This window comes from Egretta garzetta, unplaced genomic scaffold, assembly GCF_000687185.1.
Source record: "Egretta garzetta isolate BGI_Z169 unplaced genomic scaffold, ASM68718v1 scaffold473, whole genome shotgun sequence".
In the NCBI taxonomy this organism is placed as follows: domain Eukaryota; kingdom Metazoa; phylum Chordata; class Aves; order Pelecaniformes; family Ardeidae; genus Egretta; species Egretta garzetta.
The window spans coordinates 2767215-2781372 of record NW_009259319.1 but is presented as its reverse complement, the minus strand read 5'-3'; the positions used below and the strand labels follow the sequence as shown (position 1 = coordinate 2781372).

At 36.8% G+C, this 14158-nt stretch overlaps 1 protein-coding gene across 1 annotated transcript in view; it reads left to right on the top strand.

Annotated features, from left to right (window-relative positions):
* The window catches only part of KCNN2 (potassium calcium-activated channel subfamily N member 2), a gene marked incomplete at its 5' end in the record, with an annotated part of 71631 nt that extends 58139 nt beyond the window's left edge, over positions 1-13492 (top strand). Inside the window, 5 exons of the mRNA XM_035892096.1 lie at positions 4423-4533; positions 6339-6466; positions 9168-9176; positions 11209-11278; positions 13205-13492. Coding sequence (XP_035747989.1) covers positions 4423-4533; positions 6339-6466; positions 9168-9176; positions 11209-11278; positions 13205-13492 — 606 coding nt within the window. The remainder of the gene's footprint in view (positions 1-4422; positions 4534-6338; positions 6467-9167; positions 9177-11208; positions 11279-13204) is intronic.
* Between the last annotated feature and the right edge of the window lie 666 nt (positions 13493-14158).

The window sequence follows — 14158 nt, the reverse complement described above, 5'->3', positions numbered from 1 at the left end:
TGTCCTAAGGTTGTTTGCAAATACATCAAAATGTTTTTATACAGGACAGCAGCTGAACAGATTGACAGTCAAGGCAAGTTCTATCCAGTGTAAACCTTAGGCTTCAAGATTGTACAAATGTAGGTTTTACATCACTGTTGGAGATCTGATGCCACTGTGCAGTCCAGTGTTTGTTGCTTTGCCCAAGTGAAAGACTGATGATGTGTCATATGTTTGTTTTCTGACTTCTTGATTTTACTGAAGACTAATACTCACTATTTCGTATCAAGCAAGAAATATTGTGCATTCAGGATGAGGCTCGTGTGCTTCATCTTCAGATCCTTACAAATAGAAAATAGGCATTGCTCAGCTCATTGTCAGAGTCCTTATCTTGTTGTTTTAGAGAAGCCCTTTTTAAAATCTGTGACCTTTAAGGGTTTCTTCTGGTTTAGCACATAAGTTTTTTCAGCCTGTACATGCTTTCTGGAAAATAGAAAAATTCAGGTAGATCAGCTGTTAAAACTAGTGGTTATTGGCAAACCCTTGATCATAGAGTACTTAAAAAAAAATCAGATTAATGGGTGGTTATTTCTGTTATTACCTGTTTCCATTAAATGGAGCAAATGAGCAATGCAGTCCAACTTTAACTTTGGCTTACCCAAGTTGCTTACACTGTATGGGTTGTAATAATTTGTGTCTGGGATTTTTTAACAGCTGTGTCTAAATTGTCAACACGGCTTATAACTGTTTAATGCTTTATTTCACGTGAACATATACAAAACTTTTCTGCATAGAAAAAGAATTCTGCAGTTTTGAGAAACTGTGAAAATGGAATTGTCTGTTTTTCAAATTTGACTCAAATCACTGAAAATCTGAATAGTCAGCATGAATTAGTTAATTTTTTTGGCAATTTTTTCCTGTGCTTGTGAAATAGTCTTAAGTCAGACCTTTTAGTTCTGATGTACATAGTTATGAACATTTACTAGCTCGCACAAAATGATGCTTTTTAATTCTTTGAAATTTGACGCTTGCTTTTTCATCTCTTGTTTTATCCACACCTTGAATGGACTGTCCAATGGGGTAGAAGTTGGTGGATTTCAGATACATATGTATCTAGCTAAAGTTGTAGTGGACTGATGAGGGAACATTTATGAATATTTATTCTTTCATTCTCTTTTTCCTCAAATTTTGACATGCTGGAAGTCTTAAGTGCTCTTAAAATCAGGCTGCTTACCAAGCCAAAATACACTACAATAACTCTGTTATGCAGGAGGCAGATAGGGAGCTGACTGAGGAATGCAAATTCCAAATAGAATTAATGACTGCCTTGATACTTTAAAATATATACATTTCCTGCCTTTTTCATTTCCTTTGTATGATATATAGTCCCCCTGAAAGTTAAGCAAGAGCTCAAAGCAGTGATTTAGTATTATTTACTTGAAAACAATATAAGAATAATCTTGGAAATTATGAAATGGAGTAATAAAATATAAGACTTTTTAGAATTTTATTCTCAAAAGAGCCAATCCTGGAGTTGAAATAATTACCGTGGTGCTTTTACTTAGCCTAAGTCACTGTAATACAAAAGTAGCTGCTGCATTATGTAGTATTGATACAAGAAAAAAACCTGAGCATAAGAGCATGAATTCACTGAATTCCCATTACTGATTTTCAAGTGAATTAGGATATTCAAAAACTTGGGAAGTCTGATGCTTATGATGCCACCATTTTAAAGTAACTGTATTGCCTCTATTTCATTTCTGGAATTTGCAATAATTCTCACTTTATTAGTATTTTCAAGGATGCTGAGACCTTTAGGGGAGACATATAACAGTGCAGAGCCCTGTACCATAATATATTAACTAGCATCATGTACTTTAAGTAGAATTTCAGTCTTATTTCTGCAAGCTATTTGTTGTTTAAAGAATGAGCGTAATTTGTTTTCTTTCAAAGTACTGTGAAAACATAAACTTGCAGATAAGTATAATACTTCCTTCTTTTGCTGACATGCTAAAAAAGCTCATTTTGATATCCTGACATCTCATCATATCCCACAACGCCAAGAAGGGTAACCTGAATCTAGAATATCTTGCAATTTCAGTAAGCTGTTCTGGAGATAAGGAAGATAGCTGTGCTTATACACTATACAGGTGGTTGTCATAGCTTGCCCATGACAATATTCTGCTGCTGCAGGCAGTGTCTTTCGTGTGAGATAGAAAGATACCATCTTTAACAGCGTTTGGCCCTTATAACTGCTGTGCCAGTCTGAAAAAGCATGAGAGTTAAGTAGCAAAGGGTGAAATAATTTCAACTCAAAACAAATTCCTTTTGTTGGTCACCATTCCTCTAGCCCTTTTTTTGCAGGGGCTGGGACTAATATTTCTCTCCCCTGGAAACTTGGCATAAACAGCTGTTTTGTGCCACTTTGCCAGTGGTGTCTGTGTTAATAATCTCGTTCTGTTTTAGCACTCTTGCTGAAGCTGGCAGAACTCAAGTCATGTCATTAAATCAACATCTGGCCCTGGTTATCCTCACATACTGGGCCAAAAGTAGTCAGCTTTCCTTTTCATGTCCTTGCTATTGTATGGGACAATTTATTTATTCATTTGCCCATGGAGAAGTCTTCTACATATTAGCACTTCCCTCCTGCTCTCCTTCACAGAAAGGAGACCAAAGGAGAGCTGACTATCTTGTGGGGAGGTAGGGCCTATGGTAGAGCATCTCCTGCCTAGTCCATTTCTCAGAAGGCTCAGTGCGTTTCTGAAGTCCTCAGCCTTAAGCTGCATTAGCTGTATTCCTCCTTTTTAACTCATAGTGGGATCTGGAGAAGCAAAGGAATTTATAGCCCCATTTTGATTCATCTCATGGAGAGAGCAAGACTTCAGGTAAATTTCCATGAACTTCTATCAGCTTCTGGGGTTGGAGAACAGAGGATAAGGGAACAGTAAAGCTAGAAAGCTCTGTATTGAGGACAGAAGAGAAGCAGGAAATGCAGCAAAATTACAAGGGACTCATTCAGGGGAATGTTGAGCGCTGTTGGGGATAGAAGCTTTGATAGGTGAGAACTCATTGTAGAGAATTAGGTGTTTGTGAGGGAGCAGATGGATTTCCTGGAACAATCTACCAGGGCAATGGAGAATTAATGAATTGGAGGCTTTCACAAAGTTCATTGGGTACCTCAGTAAGTGAGCAGAGAGAGCAGATTCTCACTATGTGAATCAGGGTTCCCAATGTGATCATTTATTTTGCAGTATCTATGCATTTAATAATGGGATTTGTATTTTAGAAGCTAGATTCAGAGATTTCTTCTGGATTTTCTGGAGAGACTAAGGCAGTTACAGAGGCTGGGAATGGAGAGAAAGTAAAGTAATGGAAGAAATACAGAAAAAGTGGAAGAAAGCTCTGCAAATGAAAATGTGGTAACCTTTAACAAGATACTGTACTTAAGAGTAACAGACAGAGGTGCAACAACAAATATGATTGTGGTGAACCTGCAAGTTAAACACAGCCTCATATATTTAATGCGATTTTTGTACTTTTTAAAAACAAAACTGTAAGGATTTTATTTAAAAAAAAGAAAAACTAAGGCAGCAGAATTTATTAATATTGTAAAGTAAATGATACCTCTAGATGTGTCTCATTACCTGGTTCATTTTAGCCTCCTTTCCTTTCCTCCCTCCCAAAAGAATTCAAATTTGTGATGCCGATAAAGGCACTGTCATTTCAAAGGTACAGGCACCTACTGTCTTTGACCTGTTGTGAACATGGATGTCTGTGTATATACATGCATACATATATACACAGCACAAATTAGAACATTTATATTTTCTCCATCCAAGCTTTGAAGAAATGGTCTTGTGTATGTGTGCTATTTTAAATGGTAAAAGCAGAAATACTATAGGAAAAGATCATTGAAGGACTCAGCAAACAACAGCAAAGTGTACTAAAGTGATTACGTACTAAATTTATGGTTATTTTTAGGCCCTAGAGAAAATGCTAAGAAACGTTTCTTTTTTTGTATGCTAAATACTAATCTAATCTTATTTCCTCTTTAGCAATTGCTGTAACCTTGAGACAATTGTTAAGAACAGGGTATTCTGCATTTATTTACTAATATTCTGAGTTTTAAAAATTATTTTGAATACCCTCTTTGTTTATGCACTAGAAATAGCATGTCTTCTGATTTTCAACCCCTGCAGGAGAAAAAGCAGAACTTTTAAATGATACTGCTCACTAATTATTTTGATGCCTTGACAGTTTACCAGCCTGTAATTACTGACTTTTCCTATTACTCTGAACTGAAATAGCTGTAGTGTGTTCACTATATTTACCAGGGATGAATCACCTGATGCCTGCCATACTTCTACAGGAAAGGAGAAACTTCCACTAAAACTCTGCAAAATGCAGTGGTAACATCTTGGGGGTTTGTTTTATTGTTTTCAGGGTGCTGGGTGCACTGCACTGGTGGTAGCTGTGGTGGCAAGAAAGTTAGAACTTACCAAAGCTGAAAAACATGTGCATAATTTCATGATGGACACCCAGCTAACTAAAAGAGTAAGTCACACTTTATATTCACAACTGAAAAGGAAATGTGTGTTAACTTATTTCCGCATTTGTTTTAAATAGTCTCCTGCTCCATTCTCCCAATGAACCTTTTCAGAGGTGTGGTTTTGCAAGGAGGAGGAATTGAATGCATTGAGCTTTTCTCTGAATTGAAGGCAACTGCGGGTTCTCATCAGATTTTGAGGATTCAAATATTCTTCTATAGAGGGTCCTTGCAGCTGGTATAACCAACAGTTAAATGCTGTGGAACTAAAGACTATTATATTAAACTAAAAAACTTTCATGAAGAGGAGAATGCTTAAAATTTTGTAGCTAAAATAGGTGAAACAACTGATAGATACAAGAATTTCAAGCTATAAAGGATGCTCTTAAGAAAAAGACATATTAATAGTTTGTGAGACAGTCTTTCCGATTGCTTTGTGTACTCAACACAGGGATCACTTAGTGGCACACAGTACTGAAGTGCCTTGAAAAATGTTTGGAGGTAATAGTGTTTTTAGAAGAGAGCTTGTTAACTTACACTTACATTGTAGTCAGTTAAGGTCTGACAGACCTTAACAGACAACAGTTTGCTCCTTCCTAACACAGGCAGGCACTTTTCTAGTATAACCTGACAGCTGGGCTCAAAATGTCTTTCAGGAGGGAAAAAGGTTTTGTAAAGATTGGCTAGATTTTGAGTCTGGTGTTCATTTGTTCCTTTAAAGTCTATTTTATTCAGCTACCCTTCATAAAATCTAAGTATCAGTCTAATACTGTATCCAAATGATGCTTTGGTAGCTTCAAACTCATGAAACTCAAAGCACACAGAACGCAAATCAAGCGAACAAATCTGAGAGGCACATCAGGTCACAAATCAGTTACCCGCACCTTCTAGAAATGCAAGGATTAGGCAGAGATTGTGAGGAGGTCTCTAAAACGTGATTGTGCTTCCACTGAAGTCAGGACCAAGGTTCTGCAACACTGTTGCAGGTACAAGGTGGGGACCTCTTGCTGGGAATTCCTGCAATGCCTTGACCTAGACATTGACTTAGCTCTCATGCTGCAGTGATTGCCATGATATAAAGTTAGAGGGAGAGAAAATAAAGATTAATAATAAGGACAGTTTTCCTTTGCAAGTAATGTAGTCATTCTGTCATTAATGAGCATCACATTGAAATTCTTTGTCTGTTGTTTTCAAGCATTTTTGAAAATTTTGGAGGGCCTAAGAAGAAACTGTAGGTACTCATGACTTTTTATGGAACGTCTCATTTGAAAAACAAAAAATCAAAGCATGTATGAATAAAACACTGGCCATATTAATTGACAAGATATTTTTTCATCTCAGAGAATGGTAAAAAATGAATGAGAATAAAAATGTTTAAAAAAGAAAGAGAAAGTATGTTCAAACAGCTCTGGAAATTTAAAAGACTGTTAAATTGCTGAGAGAATTAAGAGGTACTAACCATAGAACAAGAAAGAGAGACATTTTATGATCCTATTAAGTACATTTACCATACAGATAATGCATTAGTATTTCCTCACTGTGGTTTATATTGCGTAAACACCATAACTCTTTAAAGAGGGACAAATAATTCCCCAATGCAAACAGAGCTGGTCCCAATATCTCATTTATAAGTAACACAGAAACTGCTCAGCAATCCCCTTGGTCCAGTTATTGCTTTCTGCCTTCAGTGCTGCAGCTTCATGATGCACCCGCTTCCTGCAATTCAGCAGGGTCTTCAGTGCTTTAGAAAGAGTTTATACCAGAAAAGAGAAAACATGGCATAACAGCCCGGTGTTTTTCTTTTATTAAACAGGTGAAAAATGCAGCGGCCAATGTACTCAGGGAAACATGGTTAATTTATAAAAACACAAAGCTGGTTAAAAAGATAGACCATGCAAAAGTAAGAAAACATCAACGCAAATTCTTGCAAGCTATTCATCAGTAAGTACTGTTTTGCTTTGGTTTTCCTCTCCAGGTGTTTTCTCTCTTAGTTTTCCTCTCCCTCATAGTCACTCTTAGTCCCTGTGTCCTGTCCTGCCCCCTCTCTTCTCTCCCCCTGCCACCTTCCCCTTTCACAGAACATTGCTCTTGAGGTTGATTTTTCTCTAAGAATACAACAAAGATAAGTTTTTACTGTATTACCTGTTTACCAAAAAAAAAAAAAAGTATGCTGGCTGTGTATGTCCAATATGGGGTGAATGTAACTTGTTTTTATTTTTTTTAGAAGTTTCCCATGCTTCTTGAATTATCTAAGACCTTTTTTCTCTTTAGCTGCTAAGACTACCCTTTGTTGTTACATATTTGCTTACAGATAGTAAGATGCAAGCTACAACAGACAGAAGAAAATCAAGAAAATTAAAAGTTTCATTTGTAGTAGACATTTTAATAATTTTAAATCAGAATGACGTGGTAGAAGAGAGCCTATGAGTATGTATGTAGTGTTTAGTTAGAAGAATATGCACCAAGAGTCATTGTGCAGCCCAACAGCAGTCAGTTGCCTCTCTCCACCATATATTTCCGGTGCATAAAATCAAGTGTTGGTATGTCAGGTGTGACTACCAACATCCATTCCAGAAAGTGGGAATGTATGCCAACAGTCATTGTGTGTCCTTTGAGCACCTCTGGCATGATTCAGACGAGTTCTTCCCCTCTACTGAAGTCTTAAGGGGTTGAAAACAAGCCTGAGAACTGTAACCAGTAGTAGGGTTAAGCTGAATTATGGTATTGCCAGACTATAAGTATTTATCTACAATTCGTAATACATATTTGTCATAAAGCACATCAAAACCAGCAGAATTGCCCGGTCATTGAGCTACTCTTCCTTGGAATACATGGGAGAAAAAAAGAGACTTTTGTACCCAGAAACCACATATTCTTCTTGACGAATGGTTGTGACCCATGCCACTATTTGTCTGGTCTGTTCGATGTTCCCATCCAGCCTGAGGCAGCCATTTGTATAGCCTATGAAATTAGTTTCCATGGGATACTGGGGAGACCTAGATAAATTAATTTTGATTGCAAACTGATGTTCTGATAACTCTTGTGTGTCTGAGCCAACCTGTGAGGAGATGTGAGGGAACCATCCATCATGAAAAGAACACCTATGTGTCATCTTGCACGAAAGACAGGAAGGAAAGGCCGGGTTATTGTATTTCCCAATAGTAAATTTAGGCTAACAGTCATTGTTTCTCTGTTTCATAGCAAGGTTTTAAAACAATGGGTAGCTAAGCTTAAGGTATGAAGTATTCTATAAAATTGATTACTATATTATGTTTAGCAAACTGGCAGGATTAAATGTTACTGTGCTATTGCAGAAATACTTGAAAGAGTAAAAAGATGACAAAAGTCAAGGCATTTTTATGTGGATATAAAAAGTGTATTTTGCCAGTTGGGTCATCCTGCTTAGCTTAAAGGATTGGGAGGCAGCAGAGAGGAGTGGCAGGGGTTCTGGGATAGCAGGTGGCACGTCCTGTGCATCCTTTGCTGGACTTGAATCCTTGATTGCAGGAGAAACATACTCCTTACCATTTTAACATATAAGGACATATTAGGACAACATATGCGGAAAATATTCCTTAACATTTTAACTTTGCTATTTATTTTGTCTGTGTGTGTGTGTCTGTGTGTGTGTGTGTGTGTGTATGTGTGTGTCTGTGTGTGCATGCGTGTGTGCACATATGTTCAGAGAAGAATCTAAAAAGCACAGCAGGCTCGATCTGCAGCTTTATATATCATTCAAACCTAGAAGAATTTCACAGGATATAAAGAGTTGTTCTTCACCTGCCTTAAAAATTCATTAATCAGGTGCGGTGAAAAGGTGGCAGCAGTAATTTTTTCCCAGCTGTGCCAGCCAAACTTTGAACAGCTATGTTAATAATGCATTTCCCTCTGTCCCTTAGTGCTTTGCATCCCATTCACAAAACTTTTGTATTTTAGAAAAAAAAGGAAAAAAAAGATAATTTTCTCAATGTGCTGAAGAATGTGCCATGGATAAAAAACATTGCTCTAGCAGTTTGCTTTCCTCCAGCTGTAGCAGAGTAGATGGGTGCAAACTATTTTTTCTCCCTTTGCATCTTTGAACTTTTCTCAAGTGACTGATCACAGTGTATGGCTCTTTTCCATCTCTCTGGATTCTTAGGTTTTTATTGGTCCCCTTCCTTCACCTTTCCAAGCATTTCACTGGAGACAGAAATAAAAGGAGTGAAGTTTCAGGGCCAGTTTTACACAAAAAAAAAAACAAAAAAACAGAGCAGATCATGATAATAGTCTCAAACTCACAGTCAGAGCTCTGAAACTGCCTTCTGCTGGTCTGGGTCTTTTTTGCTTCTCATGCACACTAAATAGGATGGAAGTGAAATCATCAATCTAAATTATACTATTAAAAGGCATTTTATGTACTGTATGAATAAGAAAATCTACAGATGATAGTTAATGGGAATGTTCGAAGCTATTAAAGGTTCCTTTATCATGAATGGAAGTGAATTAGACTCCACCTCAGGCATGTACTGATTGAAAGAAGTAGCAGCTCCCTAGGACTTCCCACCTGCTGAATCGAGCCCACTGTGCTCATTTGGTTGTTTTAGTATATTTTACAGTTTGTTTTCTTTTGTTTTGTCTTTTTATTTCAACAAAATGAAAATAGAGCTCGGAAGTAAGTTGTATAAGCTGTTCCTTTCTAAATTTGCAGAATTTACCACTGTCTGCATGCAGAAAATAGAGTCTTTATTTGTGAACTTCAGTGGTCTGATTGCTGCCATGGAAACGCGATCCAGATTCATGATCTTTTGCTGTGATAAGTGAAGTTTGTAAAATCAAGATGTTTCATATTTTCTCTTAATGAATCTAGGAATGAAAGTCTGACAGTTTTCTTTAAATCTGGCTGCTGCAGCTAAAGACTTGCCATTACCTAGAGATACATTTTTACACCCTTTGATAGGTATTGGGTTGGTTACCATGAGGAATAACCCATGTTGGTGTCAGCTGGTACATATTGCTACAATAACAGCGGATTTCTTGGGATTTTAAAATACTAACTGGCAAACAGATGAGTCAATGAACCATAAGAAAGGCAGAAAACAAATATTCTGCAAATTATTTGAGAGATGCTCACCAAAACACTAGGGTTATCATTCTCTGGTCAAATCATTACATGCTTACCTTTGAGTAATTACTCTGGTTTAAGACTCTAATGATATAACTCCATACCTTGGAGACTCCTCCATTTATTTTTTTTTTGCTTTAGAACAGCTGCAGCTCATAGCCTCTGAAAGCACCATTCCTACAGTCTGCATTTATGTTGTGCTCTGAAGGAAGCGTCCACGGGAAGAAGAGCGTATGCCATTCCAGTAATAAGCCACTGGAATGTCAATTTTATGTGAACAGTTAATTTCTACCTTAGCAGTGTTATTTCCATGTATTTTAAAAGACGTTTCTCTTCACAACTTCTTTTCTCTTGGTGGTTAGTCTAGATATGAAGGGAAATGCTCGGCAGCTAAAGATACGAACAGAAACTTCCTGATTTTGGACTATCTCCAAGAAAGCTTTCTTTAAACTAGCTAAGTAACACCATCACTGAGAAATAGGCAGAGTGTGTGTTAGCAACCCACCTGCCACAAAATGCTGCCAAACTCATTTTCATTTGACAGCTAACCAAATGGTTAACTTGGTTGGCCCTTGACATACTAGAGGACTGCATGGTATCTTATCACACATTATTTATAGATTGATACGTTGCTTTTGAAAAATGTTATTTCCTGCTTACAACAGCTGCCAGAAAAGTCATTGAAAGTCCAAGTACTTCTCTATTGGGAAATGTTGAACAAATGACTCATACTTAAGGGAGAAATTGGTTATTTGTGAAAATCATATCTACAAACCACTCCTCTAGTAGTTAATCTGAAAAACATGGACCTTGTTTCAGGGAATGCGCAGAGAAGGTCATGTATATATCTTTCAAAGAATGTGCATCAATAATAATAATGCAGTTAGGTAGGCAGCAAAAAGCAAAACATACCCTTGCTGCTTCTTTCATAGTTTTTCAGTGCTGTAGTTTAAATAACACATTGAAAAGGAATTTTAAAGTGTAATCATATTTAGATTCACAAATTATGTAAGAAAATCAAATGTATTGGCAAGTATGTTGGTTATTTAGCTGCTGGTCAGATGGAAATTCTGTTTAATATAATGAGAAACTCACTTATCACTGTATTTCCATCAGGTTCAAACACCTGCTAACCCAATCCATTTCCGACAGAACAGGGCTAATACCTGTATCTAGTCACGTAGGCATGGGAAGATTCGTGATTGCTACAATGTTAATGACAAAAACCAGTTCTTCTATGTTTCTTCCTATATCTACTTGTCACGATACTGAGGCTTTGAGGAATGTTTTGGCTTTATTTCATATAGTCTGGATAAATTGTTATCTCCCTTTTTGAATTCAACTTTGACCATGGCAAATGGTTTTCTCAAGGACATCACATCTCCTTGCTCTTTCCTTTTTTGCGGTGTTGAAGAAGCATGCTTCTCATTGTAGCAGGCACATGACCAGTTCTGACGTTACACAAAGTACTCGAGGCATTGTCCATGCAGTTATTTGCTCTTGTAAGTTTTGTGCATGCTTTGTAGAAATCCTAATTTGACCACATACACACAAATATCTGACTTAAAATCCTACTTTTTAGATTAAGAAGTGTAAAAATGGAACAAAGGAAACTGAATGATCAAGCCAACACTTTGGTGGACCTGGCAAAGGTTAGTGGGCAATTACTGTTATTTTAACATTTGTCCTTTCAAAATAAAGAGGTTTTAGGTTAAAATATTATGCATTACACATGCAGATGTTGTTAACAAGTTTGTTATTTCTAGAAAATGAAAATGTGTGTGTTTTGTGGTAACATCTTCTGAATGAAACACCGTGTTTACAGCTCTGACCAAAGCTTGAATGCACTGTGTTTTTTCTTTTGTACAATTGAAAAAGATTTCACAGTTGAGAGGGTTGATCCAGAGAGCTTCTGAAGTGACTGCAGTGGTCATGGTAAATGCTGAACTGTGAGTGGGACATAGTAGTGTAGTGCTGTGTAGTAAAGAGATTCCCTGTCCAGTGATAGTGACTGTGCCACGAGGGACCATAGTACACAGGCTGTCGTGCAGACTGGCATTAGACATTCTGGTTTTCTGTTCCTGTTGTCTTATGCAGCAGTCACTTTGGACAAGTAAATTTAGGTCTGCGTTTGTTTAAGTTTTTATAATGAATAATAGCTGCCTACTTTGCCAATATATCATCAGGCTTTATTAATCTTTTTTAAGCCATTTGAGATCAGGTAAAAGAGGATATTCAGTTGCAAACTGCTTGTCTATTGTTGCTGGGATTTTTCATTAATATAAAATAATAACTGGAGAGTTAGAGGGCTGAGCTGATAGCATTCCATGTTTCACATTAGACCTCAGTATTTAACAGCTACTTTGATCTTAATTTGGGGCTACATTACAGCCATTAATGGGCTTTTCCTAAGGATTTCTTGTACAGCTCTTCATGTACCTCAAAACACTCCTCAATTTAAAGTGCATCAAAGCAAAGATTAAATTCTTCAGCATTCATTCCCCTTTTGCTTTAGAGAACCACTTGACAACTTCAGTTGCCAGAAATACATTTCAGTCCAATGCTTCTGGCAACTGATAAGGACTTATAAGACACTATTTAATGTAGACTACTTTGCTTTCAATGGTTATGCTAGCATCCTGAAACAGGGGACAGAGAAATGGGTTATCAACACTCATCTGATACTGAAGTGCTTTACACTTCAGGCAGTCAGTCATTCAATTAATTTTCATTCCATTTGGATGGTTTATAAACTTCAACCAGTTTGTCTACTGAAGTACATCCAGTTTTTACTCTAGTTTAAGTCTAATCTGAAGTCTCTGTCAAAGGGGAGAAATTCAGTCCTTATTTTTAACCAGCTCCAAGTCTGTATGAAATAACACATTTTGGATTACATTTTTATGTAATTAATTAAAGTAATTAATTAAAATGACCACTATGGCATTTTAATGTAGACCCTATATACTTGCTGTAACCAAACACTGTTTTGCAGAGGGCAGATAGGTTGGGGAACACAGTAGTAGAGAAGCATACAATTGAGTTTTTAATCCTTGCACTACATTTCAAAACCAATCCACTCAACTACTCTTACTACAACTAGTTCAAGAAAACCCGGTCAGTTTAAGGAGAAAGCAGATGAACAACATTTGTGTTCTGCTTAGAAGAATGAGGGTGTTTAAAACCAAAGGAAATACAGATGACGCAAGGATGGATCATGGCTTTGGAACCTTTGGTCTACAGGTGGTTTACACAACCGACTCTTCACAAAGCTTAGCACAGTGCATTTCTAAGCACTTGAACTTCCAAAAATGGCCTGGTCTTTTATGTAATTCATTTAGACCTTGACATCTAAAGTACTATGCAAAATGTATTAGATTTCTGCTCAACAAATTTAGTAGAAAGTTTATTTTGAATCTACAAGGAAAATTATTTCACAAGACTAGATATTGTTATGATATTAATGTCCTTTTTTTTTTTTTATGAAGTGCAAAAGCATTTATGAACCCTTGTAGAGTTGTGCTGCTTGTTAGAGTATTTGTAAGGTCTCTAAACCTTTGTTTACATCCTTCTACTTTCAGACTCAAAACATCATGTATGACATGATTTCTGACTTAAATGAAAGAAGTGAAGATTTTGAGAAGAGAATTGTTACTCTGGAAAATAAACTGGAAACTTTAATTGGTAGCATTCAAGCTCTCCCTGGACTGATTAGCCAGACAATCAGCCAGCAACAGAGGGATTTCCTCGAGGCTCAGATACAAAATTATGACAAGCATGTTGCCTACAGTGCTGAACGGTCACGATCTTTGTCAAGAAGAAGGAGATCATCCTCCACAGCACCACCAACTTCATCAGAGAGTAGCTAGAAGAGAATAAGTTAACCACAAAATAAAGACTTTTTGCCATCATATGGTTAATATTTTAGCTTTTATTGTAAAGCCCTATGGTTCTAACCAGTGTTATCTGGGTTCTGATGTCAGAATCCTGGAAACCTGAACACATTTTAGGCCAAAATGAGTGAAAACTCTTCTTTTTTCCCCCCTCCTCCTCTCAGATGCACAGTGAATGCACCTATTATTGCTATATTAGATTGTTCCTCCTGTAATTTCACTAACTTTTTACTCATGCACTTCAAACAAACTTTACTACTACAGTATATAATATAATAAAAAGGTTAATTTCTGCACATAGTTGCTTGGTTACTTGGACTTAACAACTTAAAAAAACCTCACAATCGAAAGGCCTAATTATAAACTTTTAAGAAACAAAATTGAAGCTTAATGATGATCTCTCAGTATGGAAACTAATTCTCTAAACTTTGCTTGCAGTGGAGGGGGAAAAAAACCAATATTCATCTAACAGTGTGCTCTGTATGTATAGTCATTTTAAAAGGTCACTGACAGCTTCTATTTCTGAAGTGATTAATTTAAAATATAGTTTATCCTAGAAAATAAGTTATTGAGTATGCTATGGGTTTTTTTTAAATCTTCTTAGGGCTTTTGCTTAACATGCGTTTGTACACACGCACATAG